Source organism: Rhipicephalus sanguineus, chromosome 3 (genome assembly GCF_013339695.2).
Source record: "Rhipicephalus sanguineus isolate Rsan-2018 chromosome 3, BIME_Rsan_1.4, whole genome shotgun sequence".
In the NCBI taxonomy this organism is placed as follows: domain Eukaryota; kingdom Metazoa; phylum Arthropoda; class Arachnida; order Ixodida; family Ixodidae; genus Rhipicephalus; species Rhipicephalus sanguineus.
The window spans coordinates 219,792,160-219,818,449 of NC_051178.1; the positions used below are offsets into that span (position 1 = coordinate 219,792,160).

The following is a 26,290-nucleotide window of genomic DNA, read 5'->3' on the forward strand; positions in this document are numbered from 1 at the left end:
GCTTCGTGAATATCGGTTATTAGTTCAGTTAGTTGAGTTTCGCACGAACAGCCACACTGGAAACCATGCTGACTTGGTAAGAAGAAGTTGTTAGTGGTTAGATATCTCATAACTGCCGTCGATATAATATGCTCTAAATGTTTACACGGTATGCTTGTTAGTAAGATTGGCCTAGAGTTAGGAAGCACGGAGGGGCTACCTGATTTAAAAATAGGAGTTTTCCAGGCATTGGTGCACTTCCGCTACCAATTGATTGCTGAAAAGACAGCTGCCGGAATGTGAGAAATAACAGGCTTTGTTATCTTTAAAATTTTTGTGCAGGTGCCGCCCGGGCCAGGTTACTTGGGAGCCTTTCAGTAGCAAAGCAGTGAAACAGCGCTGAATTTTTGGACACAGGAAGACAGACGACATCATCTGTCTTCCTGTGTGTTCATCCAAAAATTCAGCGCTGTTCTCCCTTCTTTGCACAATGAACCAACTTGCCCAAGCCTTAACCCTAGCAAGCTTTCAATAGCGTGTTCTATGCCCTGGTGTGAAATACAGTAAAGCTTGTTAACTCGGTTAATTTGAACTTACGCCCTGGTCCCAGAACCATCCTGTGTATTTCTATGGAAGAAAACTCCCGATAATTGAAACGCATCGGTATCCACAATGGTTAATTCAAACTGGGGGCCCCTGGTTTTCATCGCTCCTTGCAGAAGTCAGCACCCCAGTGATTACAGTATGTTACAAGACCAAAGTTACTAGAGATGCAAAACAATGAAACAGCAATATTTTGCAGCAGATGAGAATCCGGATGCTGTGCTGGAACTCTCGGGCAAGCTGCAGACAATGCTAATGTAGTCGCGACAGAAGAAACGCAGGCCAATTTCTAACATATCACTGACTTTTCACTGCTGGAGCTTCATGAACTTAATTTACAAAATGACCTGCCACAAATGTTAAGGAGCACCTGATTCGCAATAACGAGTCCAGAGGTGGCTTCTGTCAGTTCTGCCGCACAGTGTGGTGCAATGTCCATTCATTCTAGGGCCCGTCCGCTAATTCGAAATCCGATTAATTCGAACAGTTTTATTCGAGTTGGAATTAATGAGCTTTCACTGTAGTTAAATCGTCCATGACAGACTCGAGAGTGGTGAAGTTGAGGTTGTGGGGAATAGGATTTTCATCCGTGAATACAGAACCAAAAAATGCATTTAGTTCAGTTGCAACATGTGATGGTGAAAGAAGTATTCAGTCTTTGGAAATGGACACTTGGGATGACGAAGAAGGTTTGGGCTTAATAACCTTCCACTGTTTTTTAGTTTTTTCCTTTAGAAGCATTGTTACATCATTGTTAAAAAATTTGGTTTTAAAAGTAGCGTGAGTGCTCATTCTAGTTAACAGCACCTCGTGAGATCGCCACTATTAGGACGTAGATGAAGGTCCTCTGTGGCGTTCCACATGAAAAGTGAGTATTGTCGACATTGCAGAACATTCGTGGGGTGCACACAAAGCGACGACTGGTGAGGGCTACCGTTCTCTCTCTGTCGTTGTGGCTGCTTATGCCAAGAATGCTTTTCATTTTCCAGATGCCCTTAACAGACTTAACCCACACCAAAGCACCCACATTGTTTCATTCTTTACCGCACGCGCGATGCCTCGATTTGAACACTGCGCTGTCAGCATCACCACAGCTTGAGAGCACGTGATCTCAGGCGCTCCGCCACTGTGGGGCGCTAGTTTCTTACGATTTTGGCGGGCATTTTGAAGTGATGCTGAAATTAGTCACAATTAATGATGCCAGCATTAATTATACGGTACGTTAGAGCATTTACGATTCAATTTCAGCATTACCAGACACAAGGCTTCAAATTACAATAAAAAAGTTGCATACAAAGATTTCGCTGTCAGGGGTCCTTTAAGTTGTGTCGTGAAAGGCACGCCAAAGTAGGGCTGCTACACCGAGAACACAAAGGGCCTTCTCATTTCCATAACTGCCAACTCTCCTGATTGTACGATCGTGGCCATAAATCTCCCGATAAACTGCCTCAACCTCATTTTAGAACAAAAAGAAAGCTACAGTAGAACAAGAACCGGCGATTAAAACAACACAAACTTCTTTATTTGCATGACTCGCCAAAAAAAAAAAAAGAGAGAACGTCCACGTAGTTCGAAAGGCTCACTGGCCACTGCCGCTTTCTCTTGTCTTTCGGGTTCTCCTCCTTTCACGAGAAACACGCAAACATGGCCACACCCCAACGCTAACACTGGTGGGCACATCCCCCATTCAATGGCCCAGTAGCAGTAGAGATGGAGAGGCTGGAATGCTTCTCTAGTAGCAGGGTTTTAGTCAGGCCGCAGGCCCGCCTGGAATGTTCCGAGGCCACATCCATAGGGGCTGTATACCGTACTGTTTCGTTGACCGATCACAGGCGTTGCCTGGAACAATTTTTTCTTCATTCACCCCCCACTCGCAGCGAGTCTTCCTATTTCACAAGTCCCTAGGTTGGCAGCTATGCATTTATGTGCTGTGTAGAATTCTGCTGTTACATATTATTGGCCTTTACGACTATATTTGGGGACATGTTTTCTTGGCAGTGCTGGGGAATAGAAAACCAAAACACATGCCACACCAAAAAATAGTGCTTAATTTTATTGATACTTTTGTCATTCCCTTGCACCAATAAAGGCTATCTTATTACAGCGAAGCCGTATACTTCTCGTTGGTTGGAAAATTTCGTGGCATCAACAGAAAACGCCAGAAAGATGCAAATAAAATAAATAATAAAAATCTTCAGTCCGAGTGAGAATTGAACTAGAAGGATCCGTTGATGGGGTACATGTATTGATGTATACTGTGTATGTGCAGTGCAATGAAACGAAGACAAGAGAAGACACATAAACGACATAGACTGGCACTGACTTCCAACTGAATTTATTGAAAAGCATGAAGCCCGCTTTTATACATGCGCACATATTTATGAACTCAAACGCATCATGGGTGAGCATACAAAACCTGCATCTCTGTCACTTAGATACACACTTGGCGTACTTACACGCTTGATATCGGATTTCCTAGTGTGAGCTGCCTCTATTATTTCTCTTTCTGTTTTTGTTTTTGCAAGCTTGATAAAGGTCGTTTGATCAAAGTGCGGAGTGCATTTACACTTGTTGCAGTGATCTGCAAGATGTCCGCCTGAATTGTTTTTTACATTAAAAAAATGCTCACATGCTCCAATGTTGAAACACAGTCCCGTCTGCCCAATGTACTCTTTTCCACAGCTGAGTGGTATCTTGTATAGTACCATGCGAGTCGCACAATCGGTGTAACAATGCATGAGCTTCTTCGTCCAGGATTTCTTCATTTCTTTGGTGAGCATAGGACAAATGTGGGATGGAGTTGAGAGAGAGAGAGTCGGCAAACACACTTTATCTCACACACCACGGCAAACAAAATTAACACACTCAAAATTTACTACAACAAAAAGTAACACGTGCGTAAATGCTGAGCTAGTGCGCAATCACTAACATTACAAAGCATTCGAGCTATGCTTAGCTCCTCCTAACTCGAAAGTCTGGCCACTATGGCCTCCCAGTCTGTCGCTATCCCAATCAAACGTTCTTACTGTTTGTGGTTCTCACTGACTCTGGTGGATGCCCCAAAGTCGACGCGCTGTCCCATCGTCGAAGCTCCTGTCGACGTCTCAGAGTCGTCATTGATCAGCCGCCTCGCTGGTCACCTTCATCACCGATGCTTCGTTCTTCGTCGAGAACATCAGTCTTTCCCGGTTAGGCCTGACTCTCGGCCTCTCCTCAGTGCCACTGGATCAAATTGCCAATGTGGCTCTCCGGTGATTGTTGGTGGGTCGCCGTCGTCTTGTCGAGCGGGGGTAGTGCCGCAGATGCCCTGAGAACTGCCGTGATGAGGCTGCCGCAAGCCCGGGAAGCCTCGCTCGGTAGACACCAAGGTCGACGGCCACCCTCCCGTGCCTCCCGTGCCTCTCGTGCCACTGCCTCCAGAACTGGGACCTGCTGTTCTCATTGCGGGTGCGACGCTGGCTTGCACCACCTTGCTGTTCTCCAACTCCACTGAACAATGACTGCTTCTTGTCCTGGGGTCCCTCACCTCAGCTCGGGTCGCGTGGTACGTGCCTTTGCTCAGCCAATGGCGTGCGTGGACGTGGCGGGAGTGCACACCATCGGGCACCTTTCCATTCTCTGCACACCATCGACGCGTTCCGCCGTCCGGCACGCGCCCCGTGCCCCTTTACTCATGACATCCACCGATTACAAAGTGCTCAGATATATTTAATTATCATCATCACCAAAAGCATCAACAAAGTGAGCAGTGGCGTAGGTTTGCATGTTGCCTTACGGACATGTAGTGGGCCCTTTGCTGATTCATAAAAGGAAGAATAATGGTGTAGTGGGCACTTGGCAACTGTACTTGCAGTAGGCATTCTAGGATAGTTCAAAACGGCCAATGTTACGCACACAGACGTTCATGTCCTTGCGGCACGGTTGAGGCATCCACTGGGAACTGAAACCAAGCTAGCAAATGAGAAGCAATGCGCACGGGGCCCGCTTACGTTATCGCGTTCTACTCTTGAAGGCGAAGCTCAAGCGTCCTTTGACAAGTGAAGGCAAATGGCATATCTTTCTCTGCAATCAGGCATACAGCATAGAACTCTGTATTCGTTTCAATAAAGAAAACCATGAAACAAGCATAAAAACATCATGACGTATTATAAGGCACCTGTGAACAGTAGGAACACCCTTCCACTTGTTCCCGGTAAAGATTAGGTTACAGCTGCTTTGCACTTCACACAAGGACTTTGAATTCACACATGGACTTCTCCCCGTGTTTGTATCTCGCTTTCATATATAGAAGGGAGACTGTCTAGCAACTCATTCAGTTCATTTTAAGACTGCCGTGGGTAGACCGTGGAAATTGTGAAGGCACAGAAGAAGAGCGTGAATACAATACTCGACGAAAGGAACAAATTTCTCTTGCTGAAAATGGGTGCAGAACCAATCACTGTATACCACAGCGACCACAAAATGATTATCATTATCATTGCTCGAAAATGATAATAAAACGTACCCCTCCATCAGTATGTATATGCAATGTTTGATACAGCTTTGCTGCACAGTCACGTTCGCAGGGTGGGATGGTGGCCAATTTTTTATTATGAAGCTAAAACAGTTATAAGAAGTTGCATAAAATAAAATAATACTGAAAAATGTCACAGTTTTGCCGCAAGGGCGAAGCAATGAATGCGAGAGCAAGAAAAGTGGCCCGTGATGGACGCGCTGCTATGCTGCAGAAACATCTGCCCCCCGGCAGCAACTTCCGCGCGAGCAGACAGCGGAAGGGCAAGGTTCTCCCTGCGCAAATATTAGAAGAAGCGAGCGAGCTGGCCGACGACTTTTAAATGCACCCGTTGCGCTTCTCGCGCCATCTTGCTAGTAATGAAGAAACGCTTATAAGCGCCTGCCGTCTCTGAGTACTGCGGTAAAGGGTGTGTATATATTGCTTGCCATTAGCTACCTGAAGGATCTGCGTTTTGTGGCGCAGTGGTTAGCGCCATGCGCTGCGGAGCGAGAGGTCGCTGGTTCGATTCCGCGCTTTGGAAGCATTTTTCTGAATTATTTTCTTTGGAACCAGCCAAGGACTGTCCATATAATTGCTATCGCAATAAAAGCTCGTTACTTCGAGAAATCGAATAATTCGGACGTGTTGCCTGGCCTCGGCTAGCATATTGCCACTTGGAGTTTCGTGCCAGTAAACTGTGGCCCACAAGAGCAGTGAAAAAGACGAGGAGCCCATGGCAGCCGGAGAACGTTCTTTCATGTCTGACAGTTGCGTCTGCTTGTACTTTTGTTTCTGCTCCAGTGCGTGACAATATACATTGTTTAATGGCATCAAACTCTCATTAGTTCAGTCATATCTGGCCGCAACCCGGTTGATTCAGGCGATCAATAGGAGTGCGCCGAGTGTGAACTGCCACAAATGCGCAGCACAAAAGCCTGAAAATGGCATTCGCAGACAACTGAAACGAGGCGGCGCAGTCTGCGTCGCCATTGTTATGAGCGCTAACTGTACAGTAACGATGGTAACGACAGCAAAGCCAGAATGCTTCATGCCTCTTTGCACAACACTACATGAACCGCTGGCCTTCAGAAAAGCATAGTTGCCATCCACATTTGTATTGTTGGCGATGAAGGCTTCAGTGGCTGCATCAAACTTGTCTTGTTTTAGTTTTTACTCGGTGCAAGTGCATTGCGTGGGCGCTATCTATGATCTCATCAATAGCGACTAGGGTCATAGGTGCGGTATTGTGCACAGCAGCTGCAACAAGCAGCAGTTTTGTTTTAGCCGCCTGCCTTCAGAACTGGGTAGTCTCCAACCACGATTGTACATTAACGAGCCAGCTTTCTTTCGCAGCAGGTGCGGGGCTCACCAGTTTTCTTTCGACTCTGAGCATGGGCTGCGTGCGTGCCTTCAGAACTGTGGGGATGGTACGATCATGTCTTTAGCGACCACGGTCTTGTCCTCAGCGGATGTGGCACTCACTAGCTTCTTTTTGACTTGGTGCAATGCGCGCAATGTCAAGAAACTCAAACATGGTGAAAGCTGTTCAACATGAACAGCTTTAGCTGAGGTCTGCTTGCTAGCATAAAACTCGCTTGCGACCTAGTGATGGACAAATGATCACTTGCTGGCCATTTTGCCACCGAAAAAAAATGATCATGTGCACATAGTGGCGTAGGTGGTGGCAGTACATGATACAGAAGGGGTGCAGAGCGTGTTTCGGCTTACTCAAGATATGGGGTTCGTGAGCTGCGGTCACGTTGTGAATGAAACCACAAATGACGAAAATTACGGCTTTTATACCGCTCTTAGGCAAAATGAGTACAGTATTCATGCATTCATCAAGAATACGAAAGTGTATATATGTAATAGGCATTTGTTTGTTTTCTTGATACTTTCACTAATTCGTCATCCGGTTAATGCGGACATTTTTTCCGGTCCCATGAAATTTGAATTAAAAAGCTGTAGTTCTCTGCATGCCTGTGCTCCACAGTAAACACGGCCTGTGTGCAGCCACAAGCTCGGAATTTATTCCTCCAAGAAAAATATACTTGAAATGCACACTGAATGGCTCTCTCCCAGTGACATTTTCATGCATATGTTTATATAAACACAATAATGCTGTGAGTGAACTAGAATCAGCTGCAAGTTGCCAGGCTACTAGCAGAGCAGCATGAATGTGGGGAAGCCCAGCTTTTGCTCCACTGCCAGGTGTCTCCGAGCATACTAGGCATGTTTATTTGTTTTAAAGTGGAACATTTTGACATTTTTTTTGGTTGGAGGCTTTTGAAAATCTTACTGTTCATTTGTTGTGTGCTCTTTCTGGCCTAGAAGTTTCCTTGTTATTTCTTATGTGCATATATACCGTGGTGAGGTTAACTTTATCAGCTGTGGCCCAGCATGTGAAACAAGTCAGTTCAGCCTGTATCTCTTAAGTGATTCCTTCATACTTGAAAAGACAGCCACAAAAGAAAGGTGAAGAAAACACAGGACAGCGCTACTAACAACCGAAATTTTTTATTCAGAATGCACGATTACATAGCTCAATCCAAGTGATCCCCCGCCATGACGACTGATAACAGACTGCTACCTAAAGCAGCACGTCATCTACTGGCACATGCTGTTGTAGGAACTCCGTCTGTCTCATGTAAACTGATAGAGGGGTGGCTTATGCACATAGAACCTTCCCGGCTGATGTGAAAGGCCTCGATGATTTCCCTCTGAGTTTTCCTACAGTAGATACAGTAGAATAAAATGAGATGATCAGCACCGTGTGCACGTCTTCATCCCGTCCCGTCTTAAGCACTGTTTTATTCTTTTTGCCTTTCTTTTGCGGCTGTCTTTCTGTGCCTTCAGTCGTGCTTCCTTCCTCTCACTGAACTCTTCTCACCTCTCTGTCTCTCTTCAGGCTGAGCAAGCTGCGCGTCTCAAGGCTGAAAAGATTAGGATAGCTTTGGAGAAAATGAAGGAGGCCAGCGTGCAGAAGGTAGCCTTCCTCTCTTGTGCTGCTAGCATGTGTGTTGCGTGTGTGTGTTGCATGTGTGTGCAGGTGGACAACCACCTAGTGTAGCATCGGCCTTGATGCCACAAAATACAGTAGGATCTTGATATAGCGGAGTGCCATTGGATGTCCTTAGTGTGTCCAAGGATGACTAATTAAATATTGCAATCACCTCTGTGTGAAAAAAATGCAGCAAGATATTTTATTCAATGTTCATTACAGTCATACATTCAAAGATCGATAGAAATGTCTTGGTCACATCTATGTGCAAGTCATGCAGCATCCAAAATGTCTTCCTGCAGGGGGACATCTTGCGATGAATTCCGAAACCTACGTGTTTGTTAACAAGATTTGGTTTTCTCCAAGCTGCCTGTTCAGTCTGTTCAGGACGACGTGCTCAAAAAGCTTGCCGAGACAACACATTATGGCTGTGCGGTTGCTGCAGCTTTGTTGGTTTGGGTTGTGTGTTTCTACTCGGCAGGCACTTCTGTGGTCATTCATACTGGGCTGAATAGGTCCGGTTTTACTGCGGTTGATTTTTCGTCTTGTTTGTGACCTTATCCTGTCCTGGTGTATCTCTGGTAAGGCAACTTTGTGTAGCTCAGGCATTTAATTTTCCCAGCTCAGTATTTGCCATCCAGTTTTCGATTTATTTCCTCTGTAAATAATTCGTGCCACCTGGTGCTCCTCAGCAGTGGCCGTGTGCTCCCCTGCAAGCTGTTGCAGGTGCAGTTTCAATTGTGCTGGCAGAGTTGTGTTGCGAATGCTTGTGCTTCTCTCGTAAAATTGGCTATGTGTATTTCCAGCTTGCAGTTACATTTCTGCCTGTCTTCCTAGGAGGCATACCCGCCCATAAATGTTGAACACGGTGACAGTGAGGGCTCGCCTTTATTCCTCGCTTAAGATGACTTGTTGGTTAGCTGACGACAAGTCAAGTACACAAAACCCCTTTCCATCACAAATGGACGTGAAAACTCCTCTGGTTGCAGCCTTAAATAATGGACTTAAAGTTGCCCCAAAGCCGCAGCTCGTCACCTTCCTCCTTCCAAACTATAACTTAAAGGGGCCCTGCAACACTTTTTCAGCATGGTCGGAAAACGTTGTGAATCGGTAGAAGAGGCTCTTGAGAACACGCGAGCTAAACATTATAGTGCAGCACCCGGCCTACAATTTACAAATAATTCTCAAAGTCAGCTAGAAACCGTTGCATAAACCCAAAGACCACGGCTATTGGCTGATTTGAGCATCGTGAGCTGCATAGTTACCATGGCTGCCGCAGAATGCCCCCACATGCAAAGGGATGCATCCCCTTGTCATCGCCCTCCCTGCGTAGCTTTCAGCGCACTTGCTAGTATGAAATGAGGGAGAAAGCGCTTCAATTCCTGTAACATTGCTCCTACTTGACGGATTCTAAAAATGTTTGCAGCAGTCTATTCCTTAGGCAGTAAGCTCTTTTGATGAAGCCATTGGGCGATTTCATCGAAAAGTTTTGCAGGGCACCTTTAAGGAATAGCCCAGTCACTGTGGCTTGCTCGCATAACAACATCCTGTTTCTCTAGTTCATCCATTTGGTTTTCAACTGCTTCACGTAATCCAAAGGACGCAGGCTTGACCTTACGAAACGCTGGAGAGGCACTTTGTTTTATTACTATCCGCGCTTCGTAGTCTTCTATTGGGCGCGAGGCCCACCACTGGAGACACGGGCGCTGCAGTCGCTCTGATGTGCAGGGATGGATCACGGGGTGTCACGTTGCTCTGGCGAAGGGAAGCGGGCAGTTGAATGCATTGTTTTTAAGCGCGATTTCCCTTTTGAACTGCGTTGTTTTGCTTTCACTTTATGATCCCGTAGAGACTACACAGTCTGGAAAAGTGCAGTAAAAGTTATCGGCGGCATGGTACTCTTCTGCTCGGTGCCATAGTGCGCTACTAACGTGAAGGAGTCAGGCGTGAGCTTTCACATTTACCCCTACCCTGCTTTGAAAGAGCATGATGCTGCTGTTACCTGTCTTTCTTTTATTGTTATGGAGTTAAAATAGACACTGACTACGAATGTTGACATCAGAGCAAGACGTTTCAGCTCCCGCACGGGAGCCTTGTTCACAACGAAAATTTAAATGGACAAACAGTCCAGTTCTGTATGTTTTAAAATATGACATAGCAACATGTGTACACGTCTGGGAAGTTGCTGCCATTACGTTTAAACGTGTACGCCATTGTCTGGATTGTCAGAGTTCAAGGTAAAGCCATGAATTCCAGTTCTTTTCTCTCGCCATTATTTATCATATCCCAGTCTATTTCGTGGCCAGTTGGTTCTGCGTGCTCGACCAGCAAGTTCGATGAAACCTTCTGTCTTACCTCGTACATGTGCTGCTTGAACCTTTGGTGAAAGTTGCCTGTCTCGCTGACGTAACTTTCACCAGTCTGCCCCCCTCTGGTGTCCATTTTAATTGTCCTCATGTGTTTTCCAAACCACACGGGTTTCTGTCAGACTCTCGACTTCAGCGCATCATGTCCCTTCCTTATAGATTATGTCTGTAGAATGAGCCCATAGCCAGTGTCACGTGTTCTTCTCTACGTTGTTTTATGTTACAAGCGAAAAAGTGGCCAGCTTCAAACACTGATTCACCTTCTAACAGCAGCAGCTAAGTGTCATGCTGCTTATCAGTGAAGCTGTAAAGGCTGGACGCTGGTATTTTCATTGAAGCATAAAAGTGCTATTTAGACCATGGTAAGCCACACCTTGCAGCATGCTCATTCAAGTGTGCAAAGTACCGTATTTTCCGGTGTATAAGTCGCACCTTTGTATAAGACGCACCCCCTACTTTTTACGACTTTCGAAAGAAAAAATGATATATAAGACGCACCTTTGTATAAGACGCATCTATTTTTAACTCAGTCGACATGATAAAACACAATGACCCATGCAGAGTACATTGATTGCGAAATGCGTAGTCACGCACGGCACTGAATATCTGTAAGCAGCAGTTTTATTAAGGCGCAGAAAACCACTATTTATTCTACTGGATTTGAAGCCACATCCTCCGGCGCACTGTCAAAAGTTCTTCCGCCTCGGTTGGCAGCATCGCTGGGTTGCCGTCGTCAGCCTCTGAGTAACTTTTACGCAGCATTGTAAGCACCTTGAAGCACATCGTTGGCACTGCCTGTACTCTGGTGGCTACCATACCTTTAGGGCATTACCAGACTTGGCGAGAACACATAAACAACGAACGCGCCGCACGGTTATCACACGATCGTCGGATACCACCTACACACGCATACAAAACTTAAATGGCGACCGGAAGCCGGAAGCTGCGACTACTGTTGGACTGCAGCGACGTCTCACACGGAAACTGATGATGATGATAATGAAGTGGTACTTTCGCTTTTGTAACTGATATTGTGGGCGCTACAACGTTACAATGGACCGTTGTGGTGCTCTTTTTTATTTATTGCCTCAGTTCTGTGGGTTTAATTCTTCGTTTAAGAACAAACAATTCAAACAGTACAATGGGGCATGCGACAGTGGTGGCTTTTATTGCGGCCGTAATCTCCGTGGTCGCCGCGCTGCTTGAACAGCAAGTAGCTCACATCTAAGATCGCAGCCGCTTCATTGTTACAACAAAATTAGATATATTTTTACGAATGCTCTCGAGCTCTGTTTATCGTACTCATAAATTAAATATAAACAAATTGGTCTCGCAGAATCACGTGACTTTTTGCGTATATAAGACGCACCGTTGTATAAGACGCACCAGCGAAAATCTAGGAAAAAAGGTGCGTCTTATACACCGGAAAATACGGTAATACGGTCGGCTGGCGCACGGTGCATTTGCTATCACAATCGGGCCCAATCGGGACTGTATTTTTCGATCGCAATTGGTCCCTTTGTAGAAGCTGGAGAACTGAGTTAAGCATTGAAAATTTTCATCCCTATGTGGCTCGAGGGCGATCAAAAGAGCACCGTGTGACAACCATAGAAAATTTGTGCAATAAGGAGCAACACGTTGAGATCGTGCCGCAGAGAAACTTGTACTCATGTGAAATGTTGTCTAGCTACAACTCCGAATGAGGCACACTTGCGCGCATGACTCTCTTGCGTTTGCCTCCAGTCATATCAAAGGTTGTGGCTGCATGCTGCTCTAAGCATGCTTGGTTGCTTCTCACAAAACGGAGAATCCCCTTGTGTCATGATTCATAGAGATATGTGTGCTAAACAGGAATGTAAATTTGCGCATGCTTGTCATATCAACTGTGGCACGTTTTTAGGTGCTGACATACAGTGAATGAATTTGCACGGTTGCACGCATTTCTTGAAGCAAAATTATGTGTATCCGCCACAAGCACTTGATGCTTCAATTTGACACAAAATTGTTCGTAACATTTTACAAAAGCAGTGCAATTGACCCCGGTGGCTTCCATGTAGGTGGTCATAGCAGACGACGTCGGCAGTCGGGGCGTTGTCTAAGGTATTATGAGGAGCGTAACATTTTTTCGGAGCAGTTATTTAGTACTTTACTGATTTAGCCGAAGTGAAGTGCAACGAGAATAATAAAAAAGGAGACACGAAAGCGGCAGCGGGCTGTGCGGGACAGGGCTGGCGGAGCAATCCAACCTTGCACGTCACAGGGATACCTCCTCATGGTGTCGCCACAGTATGTCCTCGCGCCCATAGTGCCTAATTTTGATCAGAAGACATTGTGTCGGGAACCCAGCCTTAGTGCCCTTTGTGCCTGACCACGCTGCCTGCACACTACATATGGCTCTGAATGAAGGCACATGGCTGCACTCAATCCAGTCCTTCTGTGAATGTGTTCTGTGGGTGTTCCCATTCCAGGAAGCATGCGTGACGATGAATGCGCGTCAAAGGTACATAGGACAAATTTGAGGGTGCAGCCTGGCATGAAGCACTTTGAAAAGCTTGCCTTGCTATTGTGTCTCAGCATACTTCATCGAAATATAACATGGCCTGCAAAGTGGATAACTTGTTCCTCTATCAAGGTTTGATTTTATCGATACGAGGTATCTGAAAGAAAAATGCTCTTTTTTCCATCTTTGCATATTTCCCAGCTCTTTTTCTTCTTTGGCCTGCTACATGCGGCACTTGCAACTGCTCTATTGTTTCCACTAGGAAAGGCAAGAACGTAATCGCACTTCCTGGTTGGCACTGTGTGGTTCACATACTATATAACAAATTCTTGTTGTATGTCCACATGGGAGAGGTCAGTATGAGAAACTGCTATCCTGCTTTGCGCTGCCCCGCCATGCAAGGTTCTTTTGCAGTGACACACTACGGTACTGAGTGCAGGCTAACTGCTGTCTATAGTCGGGTACAACTTTAGAAAGCAGCGGCATTTTCCCCTCAAAGGTGGATGCACACGAGCCTCCACTTCAGGGGACGCCATGAGCTGGACGAACGGAGGATATGCCTGACATGGCCACCCTCGCTTCCAACTCGTCAGCTGTGTGCGTCTCTCTTCGTCAGAGTGAATTCGAATTGTGTGTGGTGGTTTGTCATGCCGGAAATATTATTGTGAGCTTATGATGCACAATTTGTGCCGCGTGTGTTTGTTCTGAGCGGCGAGCCGGCGAAGAGAGATTGCAGCAAACGTCGGTGACACTGTGTTGCGCTTCGTCTGAAAACAGGATCCCGCGGCGACATACCGCTGCAAACAAACATCGTGCGTGTTTGTTCCATGGTGTTTTGCTTTGCTCCTAAGTGAAGTTACGACGAGGAGTTTGCCAAAGTCTGGTATCTACTGTGAGCGGCGGGTGTGTTTGTGTACTGTGCCCCTGCGTTTCTCGTGGGACATGGCAAAGGAGCAAAACCATTATCAGGATAAATGAGAAAAGCGTGCATGGATGAAACCAACCTACGAGTTTCTCGACAGAAAAGATTTGCGAAAGCAAGCTCCAACGCAAAGATTCGTTGCTGCCAGCTCAGCGCAAACGATCGATCGGTGGCGGCAGTGTGATAAGATAGCCGAGGGTCAAGCAGCATCGTTTGAGTGTTGTGTAGCACCGTCGATTCATTGCTTTCCACTGATGCTAACAATCAGTGACTAACACGCGCTGCTTCAGTGAATGTCATTGGATTATTAACGGTCAGGAGCAGTGTTTGTTTCCTTAATGTTAGCCTCAGTGCTTATATAAAATTATGACTGATACACTGTTACAAGGGAGCTTGGCATGAATTGGCGCCGCTGTGTGGCTGCATGCGACAGCTGTCCTGCTGTGACACAATCGCACATAAGTTGTGCTGCCAGCGCTCGACTTGCTTTCCCACAACACAGCGCTGCTTTTCGATTGTCGTCATATGTCGCTACTAAAAAATTCCTATGACAGTGAAGGCAACAGAGCCAATATGTACATTAAAAAAAGTACGACAAAGTAGGCACAGCTGCCTGTGAACTGACTCCTAATAGTTCTACTCGTGTCTGCGTTAAATGTGTGTGCGTGTTTGTGTACATTTGTTATTTTACCCTTTTTTGTATTTTAGATCTCAGTTCTCGCGTTTGTGTGCACGTGTGTGAATATGAGAGTGCTTCCGTGCGTGTATATGTTTATTCCCATTTCTGTCCTTTTATTTTTGCGTTTGTTTTTGCAAAGCATGCTGCAGCCACATCTTTCTTTACAATTTCATTAACTCGTCTCATTCAAAGCACCAAGTCCTGTGGATAGCAGGGCTGGCCCCTTCGATGTCATTAAAGCCTCCATCTTGCTTTGTTTTTTCCTTTTATCCTGACCTTGCTTCTTGTGATGTTGTCACAACGTTATTAACCAACTTGCACTAAAGAAAGTGCTATCAGTTGGTACAACAGAAACATTGACAGATACAAAATGTTAAAAGCATCACGTGGCTTGCACAGTTACTTCGTCTCTTACCCCTGTTAATGTGTTTATGCATCAGTGCATACGGCAGCTTGCCAGAAGTGCACATGAAAGGTTGCCATATTGTGAAACAGCACCTTGCTATGTTGTTGCATTCAGTCTTAATAAACAGATGGTTTCGCTGCCCGTCACATGTGGTGGTACACATATATAACATTGTGCAGTGGGGTATCATTTCCTGTCTTGACGCTTTCATCATTACAAACGCAGTTTTTTAGTGAATGGAGTCCAGTAAAGCAGTGTTATAAGAGCTTTTGCAACTTTCACCATTTATTACTTCACCGATATCACTGTCTGAATCTGTCCGTGACTTTGCCTACGACTTGTAATGGACAAAGTGACTCACTAAAACACGTTCAACATTGCTGAGAATTTTCCCGGTATGTAAATATGACAAAAACAAGCTTGCAAAGTTAATCACATTAATAATTGTGCTTGCATACGCGTTACTTGCCCAAGTCAGATTAATAAATTAAAAATTGGCTATGACAACACTTCAATTTTCAGTGCAGACTGGTAACAGAATCAGAAAGTGTGCTCCGACTACTGGTATTTCACTATGGGGCGCGTCAGACTCGACGGTGGCTGCCTGAATGAGCATTTTGAGCTTGCCAACGATAATCAGGGTTAACAATAGTAGTATTTCAGTTCAGATATGCCAGCATTGAAATGTGTTTCTCAAATCGAGCACGATGTGTGCAGGACGTTGCTTATCCGAATTGAGCTTCTATGAAAGGAATACGCCATAAGTGGAACTGCTTATTTATTTGAGAGGTCATGGAATGGATGGTTGGCTGTTGCAAACCCACCAGCAAAAATTTGGTAGCCCTGATAAGGCTGTTTTTTCATTAATAAGAAGACGCTGTGCTTCGTCGAGTGGCTCAGTGCCAGACAGCTCGCAGTCGTCATCGCTTTCTTCAGTGTCATCTTCACCCATCTGGATGATGATGGGTTGAATGTGCTCACTCCCAGACGTGTCAAGTCTGAACTTTGCCTCCAAGTCCATCACGTGCTGAATGCTTTTCCTCCAGTCTTCCGCCGTTACCTGCTTGATTTTATCTCTCAAGATGGCGTCGACCGTGAACAGCTTGAAGTCTCTGCTGCCCGTAGTGACGCCATTTTTGACCTTGGCCCACACAAGCTCAATGGGATTAAATTCGCAGTGGTACGGCGGGAGCCTGAGTACAATGCAACCAGTCCTTACAGCTGTGTTGTCTACAATGTAGCTCAGAAAGCGTGACTTCACAGATGCCACCAGCTCAAGCAGCTGCTGCTTTAGCACCCTTTTACCGTAGGTGATGTTCTTGCTTGTGAGCCACTCCTCGATCTCTTCCATCGGCAATTTCTCTTCTCGCCGGCTATGGTAAGATGCATTGTCTAAAACAATGACGCTACCAGCTGGCAACTTCTGCAGAACGTCATTGAACCAGCCCTCAAAGCGATTGACGTCCATTTCCTCATGGTAGTCGCCTGTCTTTTGGCCTCTGAATACATCCAAGCAGCTGTCGACGAAGCCATCTTCGCTGCCGATGTGCATCACGATCAGGTGCTGACCTTTCCCAGAAGGTTGTCTTAGACCTGTCGTCAGGCCATTTGCTCAAGCGAACAGGCGTCCGTACTTCTGCACCACGGTGTCTGTCCACACGATCGACGGAGTGTGTCCCGCCATCACCCATGTCTCGTCCAAGTAGAAGATCTTTCAGCCTTCTGCCCGGTAATGCTCCACGTCACGGAGGTAGTGATTCCGCCAATCAGTGATGTCGTCCCAGTCGATAAGCAGTGAGTTGTGGCTTCTTTTTTCGTGCTTGAAGCCGATCTCGGCAAGCAGGCGACGCACAGTACACCGCCTTAGCGATGGGAGTTCCATATGCTCCGAGAACTCGGCAGTTATCTTCTCGACCGTCGGTATCTCGTTGCGGCGAAAGAAATCGTGCACACATGACCTCAACGCACACAACGTGAAGCTGTCAAACTTCGCGCTGTGTCTTCTCTTCTCCGCATTGCGTGGGCGCTTTCGCGAGGGCATCGTCAGTTTGCCACCTGAAAAATGCGAAGCTTTAACTTCCTCCCTCACCCTGAACACAGTCCTTTCGCCGACACCGAGCATGTCGGCGACAAACTTGCTCGTGTCTTCCACGCTGCGTTCAGGCTCCCTGTTGCGCCAGTACGCGTAGCAGTGGAAGATCATATTGCCTGAATCGCTGTTCAGGATGTGGCCGCTCTTGTTCTTGCCGAGGCTCCTTGGTGGTGTGGCCGTCGAGGCGACACAAGGCTCGTTCGGCAACAAAGGATCGCGTTCCGATGTCACCTCACTGGGCTCCATGGCGGAAAACTGGCACGGAATGCTGTGCACCAACGTGCGCGAACTCACGAGATTGCAGGTTCGCAACCAGGAAAAGAAAAAGAAAAAAAAAAGCCTGACACATTGAAAAAAAAATAAGCATGTGCAAACACACAAAAAGTACATACGAATCTTATGCTATTAAGCCAGCGACTGCTTTATAATTACACGCCCGGTGCCATCGATCTTGCTCCGTAGCAGACGACGCACAGCGTTGTAGAAGGCACAGAGTTATTTTTCTCTCGCGATCCGGCATGTGCTGTAGCATTTCCATCATTACAGTTTTACCAAAGCACTCATCACGATACACAAATCTTATTTATACCGACAAATACACGTGTTAGAAGTAGTCACAATTTTTTGAGCGGGACTATTTCTTTAAGTCGCGGAGCCAATTGGCTGCTGCGCTTCGGTCGTCTGGGCGGGGCCTCTCCTGTCTTCTAAAGGTGTACCCGACTATAGAAGCTTGTGCACATGTGGTTGGTGTGCCTCGACAAGTAAGCTGTCACTGCATGCACGTGCTTGCAGTTGTTCATCAAGGCATTCAGCGCGGACAACAGTGCCAAGAGTCTGCTGGTGGATGAGCGCATGAGCATTGTTCATGTGACGCGCCTGCTTGCTGACAAGAACCACGTCCCCATGGATCCCAAGTGGGCCATCCTCGAGAGCATCCCTCAGCTCTACATGGGTCAGTCGGCCACGGAGCCATTGTTCGAAGCATTTTATTCAACGAACGAGTGTTCCCTGATGACTGGTTTTATTGCATGCTCGAGGAACACATTTTTACACAAAATGCACGTGTTGACAAGATGACTATGAGTGGCACACAAAACGTGTGATCAAGTTCAATACGGTGGCTAAGAGGGCTTGTTGATACGTCCACGTAGTTGTTCCAAAACAGCGCGCAAACGGGACATGAAAGAACCACACTACACAGGCGCTGATTTCGAACAAAGATTTAATGTGCGAAGGCGAAATATAAAGGCAGAAAAATACAGAAAAGACACGTGATATACATGATAAAATGATGACTAGGGGTTACAGGATTTTGAAGGTGTTAATCTTGCAGATATGCGACTTCCTTGTCAAGTAACTGGATGGACGGTGAACTAACGCACAAAGGCCCCCGCTTGATAATGGTGAATGCTTCAATAATCTCGCGCGTGCGCTGGTCCGGATGCTTTGTGATGACGGTGGCTTGATGAAAATTTGGAATGCAATTACATGATCTGCACTGTAGCGCCAAGTTGCTGCCTTGCCTTACTTGACATTGTTTGCGTGCTCCCTGAGGCGATCATCAAGGCAGCGCCCAGTCTGCCCAACGTAGGAGCGGCCGCAGCTCGGAGGGATGTCATAGACGGCTCCCTTGACGCAAGTGGTAACGGGCATCTGGCGTTTTTTCTCGCATGCTTTTTTCGAAGGTTCTTCTTGCCTGACCTCCCTGCATAAGGCGTTGAGCTCTGCCTGCTGCCTTCGTTAATCTGTGAGATACTCCATGCACATATGGAATGACAGCCAGCTTTGAGTTGTCGATCTCAGTGGTCTTTTCTCTATTATTCTGCCTTTATATTTCGCGTTCGTGCAATAAAGCTTTGTTGGAAGTCAGCACCTGTGTAGTGTGGTTCTTTCATGTCCCGTTTGTGCACTGTTTTGGAATAACTATGTATAATCAAGGCACTTGTCTAAGGTTTATTAATATCAGTTAGTGACAAGTATGGGTGGCTTGTGCACGCTACCCATCCTTGTTGCTGCATGGCTTGGCCTCTGACTGCGTTTCATTTCATCGGAATATTTGCAATGTAAGCAAGTTCTCACTGCTTGTAGAACCTGTTTCTATTGAGGTGTGAGTGTCTTTTTTCACTTTGATGCAGAACGTGTCTATGAAGACCATGAGAATCTGGTTGAGAATCTTCTGCTCTGGACTCGTGACTCGTCTAACCGGATTCTATTTGTGGAACGGGAAGAGAAGTACGACCTCTTTGTGAGGCCGGAGGTAAGAAAACGTGTCTACATTTATCCAGGTATATCAGGTTGCTTCACTGATTACCGAAATCATGGTTGCCACCCTACTGCGTACTGGCTCTACAGACACTTGTCACGTCTCAAGTTTATGGTAGTGCTGCACAGTATGCTAGGAGTCATTTTACAGACCCAAATTCAGGCTTTTTTATTCCGCTCAAGCGGTCAAATTGCCATGTCCGAAATAGCTTTAATGCCTCCCTGTACACTTCTCAGGCATTTGAGCTCTGTTGTTAAAGGTTTTAGAGAAAAAGATTGGACATATGTGTCCCAATGACCACTGAAAGACAGTCATTTCAGAAAAAAAAATGTACTTTTATTTTCTTATGCGAACTTGCTGCTGCCTTACAAACCGCAAAGGACAGAGCCTACAAATACCTACTCTCTATCACACACACAAAAAAAAAAAAACTTGAGCTAAATATTCATAGTACATCCGCTTGCTAACATCACTCGAGCAGCAGATGTAGGTACTGGGCATGCTTGCAACAGTCTAATTTTTCTCCGTGGAGGAAGCTCAACTGCTTCACGGGAAGAGACTTTCCTTCGTGAAGCAGAATGAATACTGCAATCATTCAGAAGCCATGGTTGTGGCTATTTCGCACAACGAAACAACAGGGGATGGATTAAGGGCAGTGCAAACTTTCGACTGTTTATTCCAAATTTACTGCAGTGCTATATATATGCAAAGGCATGCGCGGAAAGCAAGGCATACATCGAACAGATAACGTTTTGTGCAATGCAATACATAGGTGTAGACATGCGCAAAAAGGCAGGCTCACAACGATCGGATGACGTCTTAATCGCAACCTGCGATGCAAGAATGTGCTCTCTGCCTGCGAAAGGAACAATGAAGTGTCACTAATGCAAAATGCACCTCGTGCTTTTATATGAAAAGCTTCCAACAGCTCTCGAGCCGTGGTGTCCCTGCTTCTCTCAAGAATCTGAATTTTGTGCAGATATGGCTCACACTTGTGGGAATTGCAGTGGGATGGCAAATGTGCCCCATCTTTACCTTTTAGTGACAGCTCGTGTTCCCGCGCACGCTCATTCACACACCTTCCCGTCTGGCCAACATATGTCTTGCCGCAGGACAGCGGGAATTCGTAAACAACACCGGTGGCACTGCAATCAGTTGCACACAATGTAAGACTGGCTACGCTTTCGGAAATATATCGCGGGGAGGTTGTCATCTTTGCATAGCACAAATTTTTGAGGAAACTGTATGGGTAAGAATGAATAAAATCACTATAATAGCACATTTAGGAACTCGTGAGTATGAAATAATATTTTCAAGCTCACTGCTCATGCTGAATTGGGTGGAGAGTGCGCCAAAATCTGATGAAAAAAGGATACAGTGCGTGCATGTGGGAGGTTCGTTTAACCCCTTAAGTGCTTTATTTTTTTGAAAATTTCCCAACCAAAAGTGCCTATTTTTTTTATTGCTGATTTTGAATCTGATTGTACTAAAAAGCAGCTTGTCGATGTTGAAAAAAATATTTGTACCACATACTTAGTCAAATCAAAACACGGAATAACACAAGAGGGCCTGTTGCAGCTCCTGCACCAAAATCGAATCTCCTTTCTCAATTTTTTCCCGTTTTCTCCTCGCTTCCGAGAGCAAACGACGCACACTTGAAGAAACTGCTGGATATATTCCATAAGGTCATCTGGCAATGACAAGTTGAAAGCCTTGCCTGGAATGGCCAAGAATGGAAAGCGAGGAGGCTTCACAGGAGGATTGCCTGCATCAAGCAGGATCCACTGGCGAGCACTCGCGATGTTCGCTTTCGAGCTGTTTTCATCATCACCGGAGGAGATGCTGAATTCACCGCCTTCGCTGTCTCCACTTCCGGACACGAGATAAACATCTGTATGCGAATGATCATCACTCGAAGAAGATGACGAAAATGATAAGCCTCTTTTTCGTGTTGACGAGCCAGTTATGCATGGGTGACCGCCACCGCAAGCCATCTTTTCATACAAAAACCGCGCTCTTTCCGCGGGAGAAAAATAAATTGCCAAGTAAATGCTGCCATCTGGTGGATTACCCGCAATCTAAGCTGTAGAAGAGCGCCTCTTGTCCTAAATGCTAGAGGGGAGTACCTATTCCGCTAGGACGAGCTCTGCTCGTCCAAAGCAGTTAAGGGGTTAAAACATAGGTATGTGCTGGCGCCTTGTGAATACCATAAAAACAACTACCAAAACCGCTGTCTAGAACATCCATGTTATGTCATCAGCATGAGCACATCGTAGCCGCGGCTGGCCGGCGGAGAGGCCTAGCGACAGACGAGACTGGAGGGTGTCCAGAGGGTTTATTGCATCGTGTTTTAAGGAGAGAGTTCATTGGCTGATACAGAGGGGCGTGACACGGGTTACATGACAGACATGGCCATGCCGGGTTAACTACAGAATTCAAAAGCAGACATCGGTGGAGACCCTGCGCCATTGATGGGTTACACAACACACTGGTGTGTTGACGTAGGGAGAGTATTTCGGCAGCGCGTTGAAAAAGTTACGTGGTACACAGAGCTGCTCCGCACGCGGCGGTCGCAGTTGCCTAGGCGACGAAGACGCGGCCGTGGCGGCACTCCAACCGTCGTTGGGTTCTGCGGCAGTACCATGATTCTTTTTGTTATTACAACGCATTCAGTGGGCATTGCGATAACACAGTAACTGCATGAGCTGCAGGACTGCATGAGCTGCACGTCACAGCGCAGAAATGCAGCATTCAAGGGTAAAATTTAGCACAGCTTCACTGACTTGGCGTCGCGAAGACTGATGAAACTGCGGAGCTGTGCCTTTTCATTGGCTTTGGGGTGCCTTTTTTACTAAGTACTATTTTAGCTGCCGATAACAGTGATGATAATGTGACGCCGCTAAAGGGTCCCTGAGCTCCTGCTTTGGCCACTCGCAAGCCAGGATCGGATTCCCTTCACTGCTGGGCGGCCGAACGTCTCCCCGATGAGCTTTGTCGTACAGTTGCCGCGACACGCCTCCCTCACTCGAAACTCGGGGTCGGCCCGTCGTCGTTGGGCCCATGCTCTAGCAAATTCACATCATATTTCCCACCGCACCGCTTCTTCTCCCGAAGACAGAACCTTGTTCGTACTCGCCATACTCGTCGCCGAACGTCGTAATGCTCTGCGCCGACAGTACACGCTTTTGTACTGCTTTGTTCACGTAGAATTTATTCTTGCAGCAACAACGAAATGAAGAATGTTAGGACTGCTAAATTAAGGTGTGCGGCCTAGAGGTAGGGGGCACTCTTGTAAGCTCAGTGCGAGCAGTCCGGCCGCATTAGAATTAACACCACAATTAAAGCACGATATGCAACACGAACTGGCGGTCGGACAAGCACGCACGCTAGCAATAAACAAAGATAATGAAGATGTGCGTCTATCCTAACCTCTCCTAACTCCATCGCACTGTATGTGTTAGTAGTCAGGGAACACCAAGCCCAGCTTTTTACTCTGCCGAAATAACATAACACTACCGCAGAAGGGGAGCGCATACTATTGATACGATGGCCGGAGCCACCGTGTCTACGCATCTCGCCGGTCTCGCTCGCCTGGCAACGGCCAGACCCCGCCACCTCCGCGAGCGCAGGCAGAGGGCAGTACAGCCGCACAGCAACGTGTACCACGTGACTTTTTCAATGCGCTGCGGAAATACTCTCCCGTTGACGTAACACCAGAGGTCACATGACCCAACAATCCACACTGTTGCACTAAAAGTGAAAGCAATTGGTTCAGTGGCATTGCTCTAAAAAATTAGAATGTCGCGAAGAAAAAAGTGACACATACGAGTCCCACTACCCCACAAAGGGTTAAAATTGTACAAATTAGATGATAACTTTGGATTGAGCGGCAAAGAGTTCCATAATGAAGTGGCTGTAAATGAAAGATTTGATGCCACATTTAGTGCGAGCTTGTGGTAATAATAAAATGCCTTCGGATGCAGAACATGCATGGTTAGTGTTTTTCACTAAGTCACGGTTGATAAGGTCAAAAGGTAGCAGAAGCTTTATTATCTTAAAAAACAAGCAGATATTATTCAATTGAAATACAGTAGGCTCTCATTAAATGGAACCTGAAGGGACCAGGAAAATGTGTTCCATTTTACGGAAGTTCCATTTACTGAGAGATGAACAGGGGTGCTGAATCCAAGTGTGAAACCAATTATAATAAAGGCAGTTGCGTTTAAGCACCAGTTCGCATATTTTCATCTATTGAGAGCCTACTGGCAAGACATAAAGGGTCATATTGCCTAATTAAAGAGGGAGCATTAAAAGGGGGAGTGCCAAAACTAACAATACAAATTGCTTGATGCATGGTGGCAACAACAATATTAAATCAAGCACTGACGCAAGGCACACACACTGCACGTAGTAGAAACCTATGCCACAGTTGTAGAGTGTGTAGTTCAATTCACTAAGGTACATGCATCTGTCCAGAAGTGAGGAGGCTGGTTCCCAACTGCTGGCCTTGAAAAAGACGCTGCCCCTTTTCAGTCTAAAATATGCCTCCACAGGAACCACATGTTTCAACTATTGGCGTCAGCAGGCCTCTGTCTTTCTTCGCAGCAGCACTGAAACTGCATTAGATTGACATTGTGACAGTGTAGAAACATGCTCCATTGTATTCTGTTACATTGAGAATTTCGTTCATATTGATATTGGTTCTGTTGACAGTAAGAAAATGAGAGAAAAAAAGAAATAGCACACGCAGCAGCTTTCATGTAGCCTTTTCCATCACTAGCACTTGTTGCTTTTCAGTGTCCCATAATGGTAGTAATACAGTGCAGTCCACTTATAACGATATCGAGAAAAACGAAAAATATGATCGTTATAACCGGTGATCGCTATATCTGGACTGCCGTTAAGAAAAAAAAACCCCCACCATGGAACGTGCCCTTGTAGCTCCGATCCCAAATTTACCACTTGCACTAAAGAATAGATGTTCTAAAAAGCAGGATGTCAAAAACAAAGCTTTATTTCAAGCTCCAACGAGAGTGTCAAGCTTTAGGCGCACCTAAATAGTCTGATATTTTCGCCTGCTTTCGCGGCAGCCGCAGCTTCACGACTGCGGCGTGCATGGATTCCAGCTGCTGCGCGAACATTTCCGGCAGTCCTTTAGAGTGCATGAAGTCAATCAACAAGTCGATCAACGACAGTGCACTTTTCGTGGACATGGAGGTCGGGGCCAAAGTGCCACTGCCAGCCTCATTGTCACTATCGCTACTGTCGTCTGCCGCGACAACACATCCCCGGCGATCATCTCGTCTGTGACTTCTTCGCAGGACGATGCAGCACAATCTGCCGTCAAAAACTCGTCCATCGACACAGCACCTGTGTCACAACCAGCGACGTGCGCCCAGAGCTCAGCCAGGTCGGCGGCTTCAGCTGTGTCGGTCGCGCTATCAGCAGGCGGGGAATTTTCATCCTTGCGCACAACGCCCGCCTTCTTGAAACAGTTGCTGATCGTGGACTGTTTCACCTCGTACCAAGCCCCATACACGAAGCGCATGGCCTTCAGAAGGCTCATCTTCAACTCTGTGTCGGCCGAATTGCCAGGAGTCAGTGACCAAGATCAGCCACTCCAGCATGCGCCGCTGATACAAGGCTTTAAAGCTAGCAATGATACCGGCATCCAACGGCTGCAGGCCTGCCGTCGTATTGGGAGGCAGAAACATCAGTTCGATAGATGTTAGCTTGGGGCTGACGGCGTGTGCGCTACAGTTGTCGAGTAGCAACACCACTTTTCTGTCTTGACCTTCTATTATCCCGTCCACCTCGAGCAGCCATTTCTCGAACAGTTGACGGGTCATCCACGCCTTCTTGTTGCTGCGATAGCGGACCGGGATATGCTGGTTTTTAAAGCATGTCGATTTCTTTGATCTCCCGATCACAAAGGGCTTGAGACGGTGGCTCCCGTCCATGTTGGCGCACAGCAACACCGTCACCCTCAGCTTGGAATGCTTCCCGCTGGGGCATGGGTCGCCTTTTAGTGCGTGCGTTTTTGATGGCATCATTTGACAAAAAAGAGTGGGCTCGTCGCAGTTGTACACGTCCTTGTCTGCATGGCACTCCAGGACACCGGGCAGCTTTTCCAGTAGTAACTCCTGTTTTGCCTAGGAATCCAACGACGCCGCTTCTCCTACCACGTTTTTATAAACATTGCCGTGTCGATCTTTAAAACGCTGTATCCAACCTCCTCCAGGCTCAAAATCCGGCCGTCCGAAAAGAAAGGCGAAATTTTTAGCCTTTGCAGCAAGTATTGGCCCATTGATGGGCACGTTACGGGCACGAGTGGTCAGAAACGAATTGTACAGCGCCTCTGCGATGTCGGCGTACAGAGGCTCCCTAACCCTTTTCCACTGGTCGGCGTGGCCGCTCGTTCTGGCCTTGGCAATCGCTGTGCTCCCAGTTTTCAAAATGGTAGATATTGTCGACTGGGCAAGCTCGTACTTCTTCACGAGGGCACTCACCTTGAAGCCGCGCTGAGAATCCTGCAATATTGGCAGCTTTGTGTCAAGTGACACAGCTTTATGCTTGAGCGGCGCCATCTTCAAGGATGTCCGCTGATTTTGTGAGGGGCTACTTGCTTCGGCTGCTTCGGCCGCCACTCGCATAGAGACTGAGTGAACTGAGGAAACTATTATTTAATCTCCAATGAAAGTTATGAAAACACGTAAGAACCCGACGTTTCGGTACCGGCTTGGTTCCTTCCTCAGGGGGGACTGCGGCGACCTTGCAGCGGCGTCTTGAAGGCACTCTCGCGGCAGTCAATGACCCCACGCATTACCGCATTACTGCCGTCGCCGAACACGCCGAGACGTTTGACCACAAAATGGACTTCAATGGAACAGCCATCCTTGAAAGTGAAGCCAAGTGGAGGAGGAGATTACTACTGGAGTCGTGACACATTCAGCGAACCACTCAAAACATCAACCGTTCCCTCGG

The 26,290-nt window shown here is 46.7% G+C and overlaps 1 protein-coding gene and 1 pseudogene across 2 annotated transcripts in view; one reads left to right on the forward strand and one right to left on the reverse strand.

Moving 5' to 3' along the window:
- Positions 1–26,290, forward strand: part of LOC119388316 (amyloid beta A4 precursor protein-binding family B member 1-interacting protein) — a 254,968-nt gene that overhangs the window by 144,470 nt on the left and 84,208 nt on the right. Inside the window, exons 8-10 of one of the 2 annotated variants that reach the window (XM_037656020.2) lie at positions 7,986–8,063; positions 17,836–17,995; positions 19,179–19,300. In XM_037656020.2, the coding sequence (XP_037511948.1) occupies positions 7,986–8,063; positions 17,836–17,995; positions 19,179–19,300 (360 nt within the window). The remainder of the gene's footprint in view (positions 1–7,985; positions 8,064–17,835; positions 17,996–19,178; positions 19,301–26,290) is intronic. The other variant, XM_049413910.1, reaches the window with a different exon arrangement.
- Positions 24,311–25,893, reverse strand: LOC119388318 (tigger transposable element-derived protein 4-like; annotated as a pseudogene).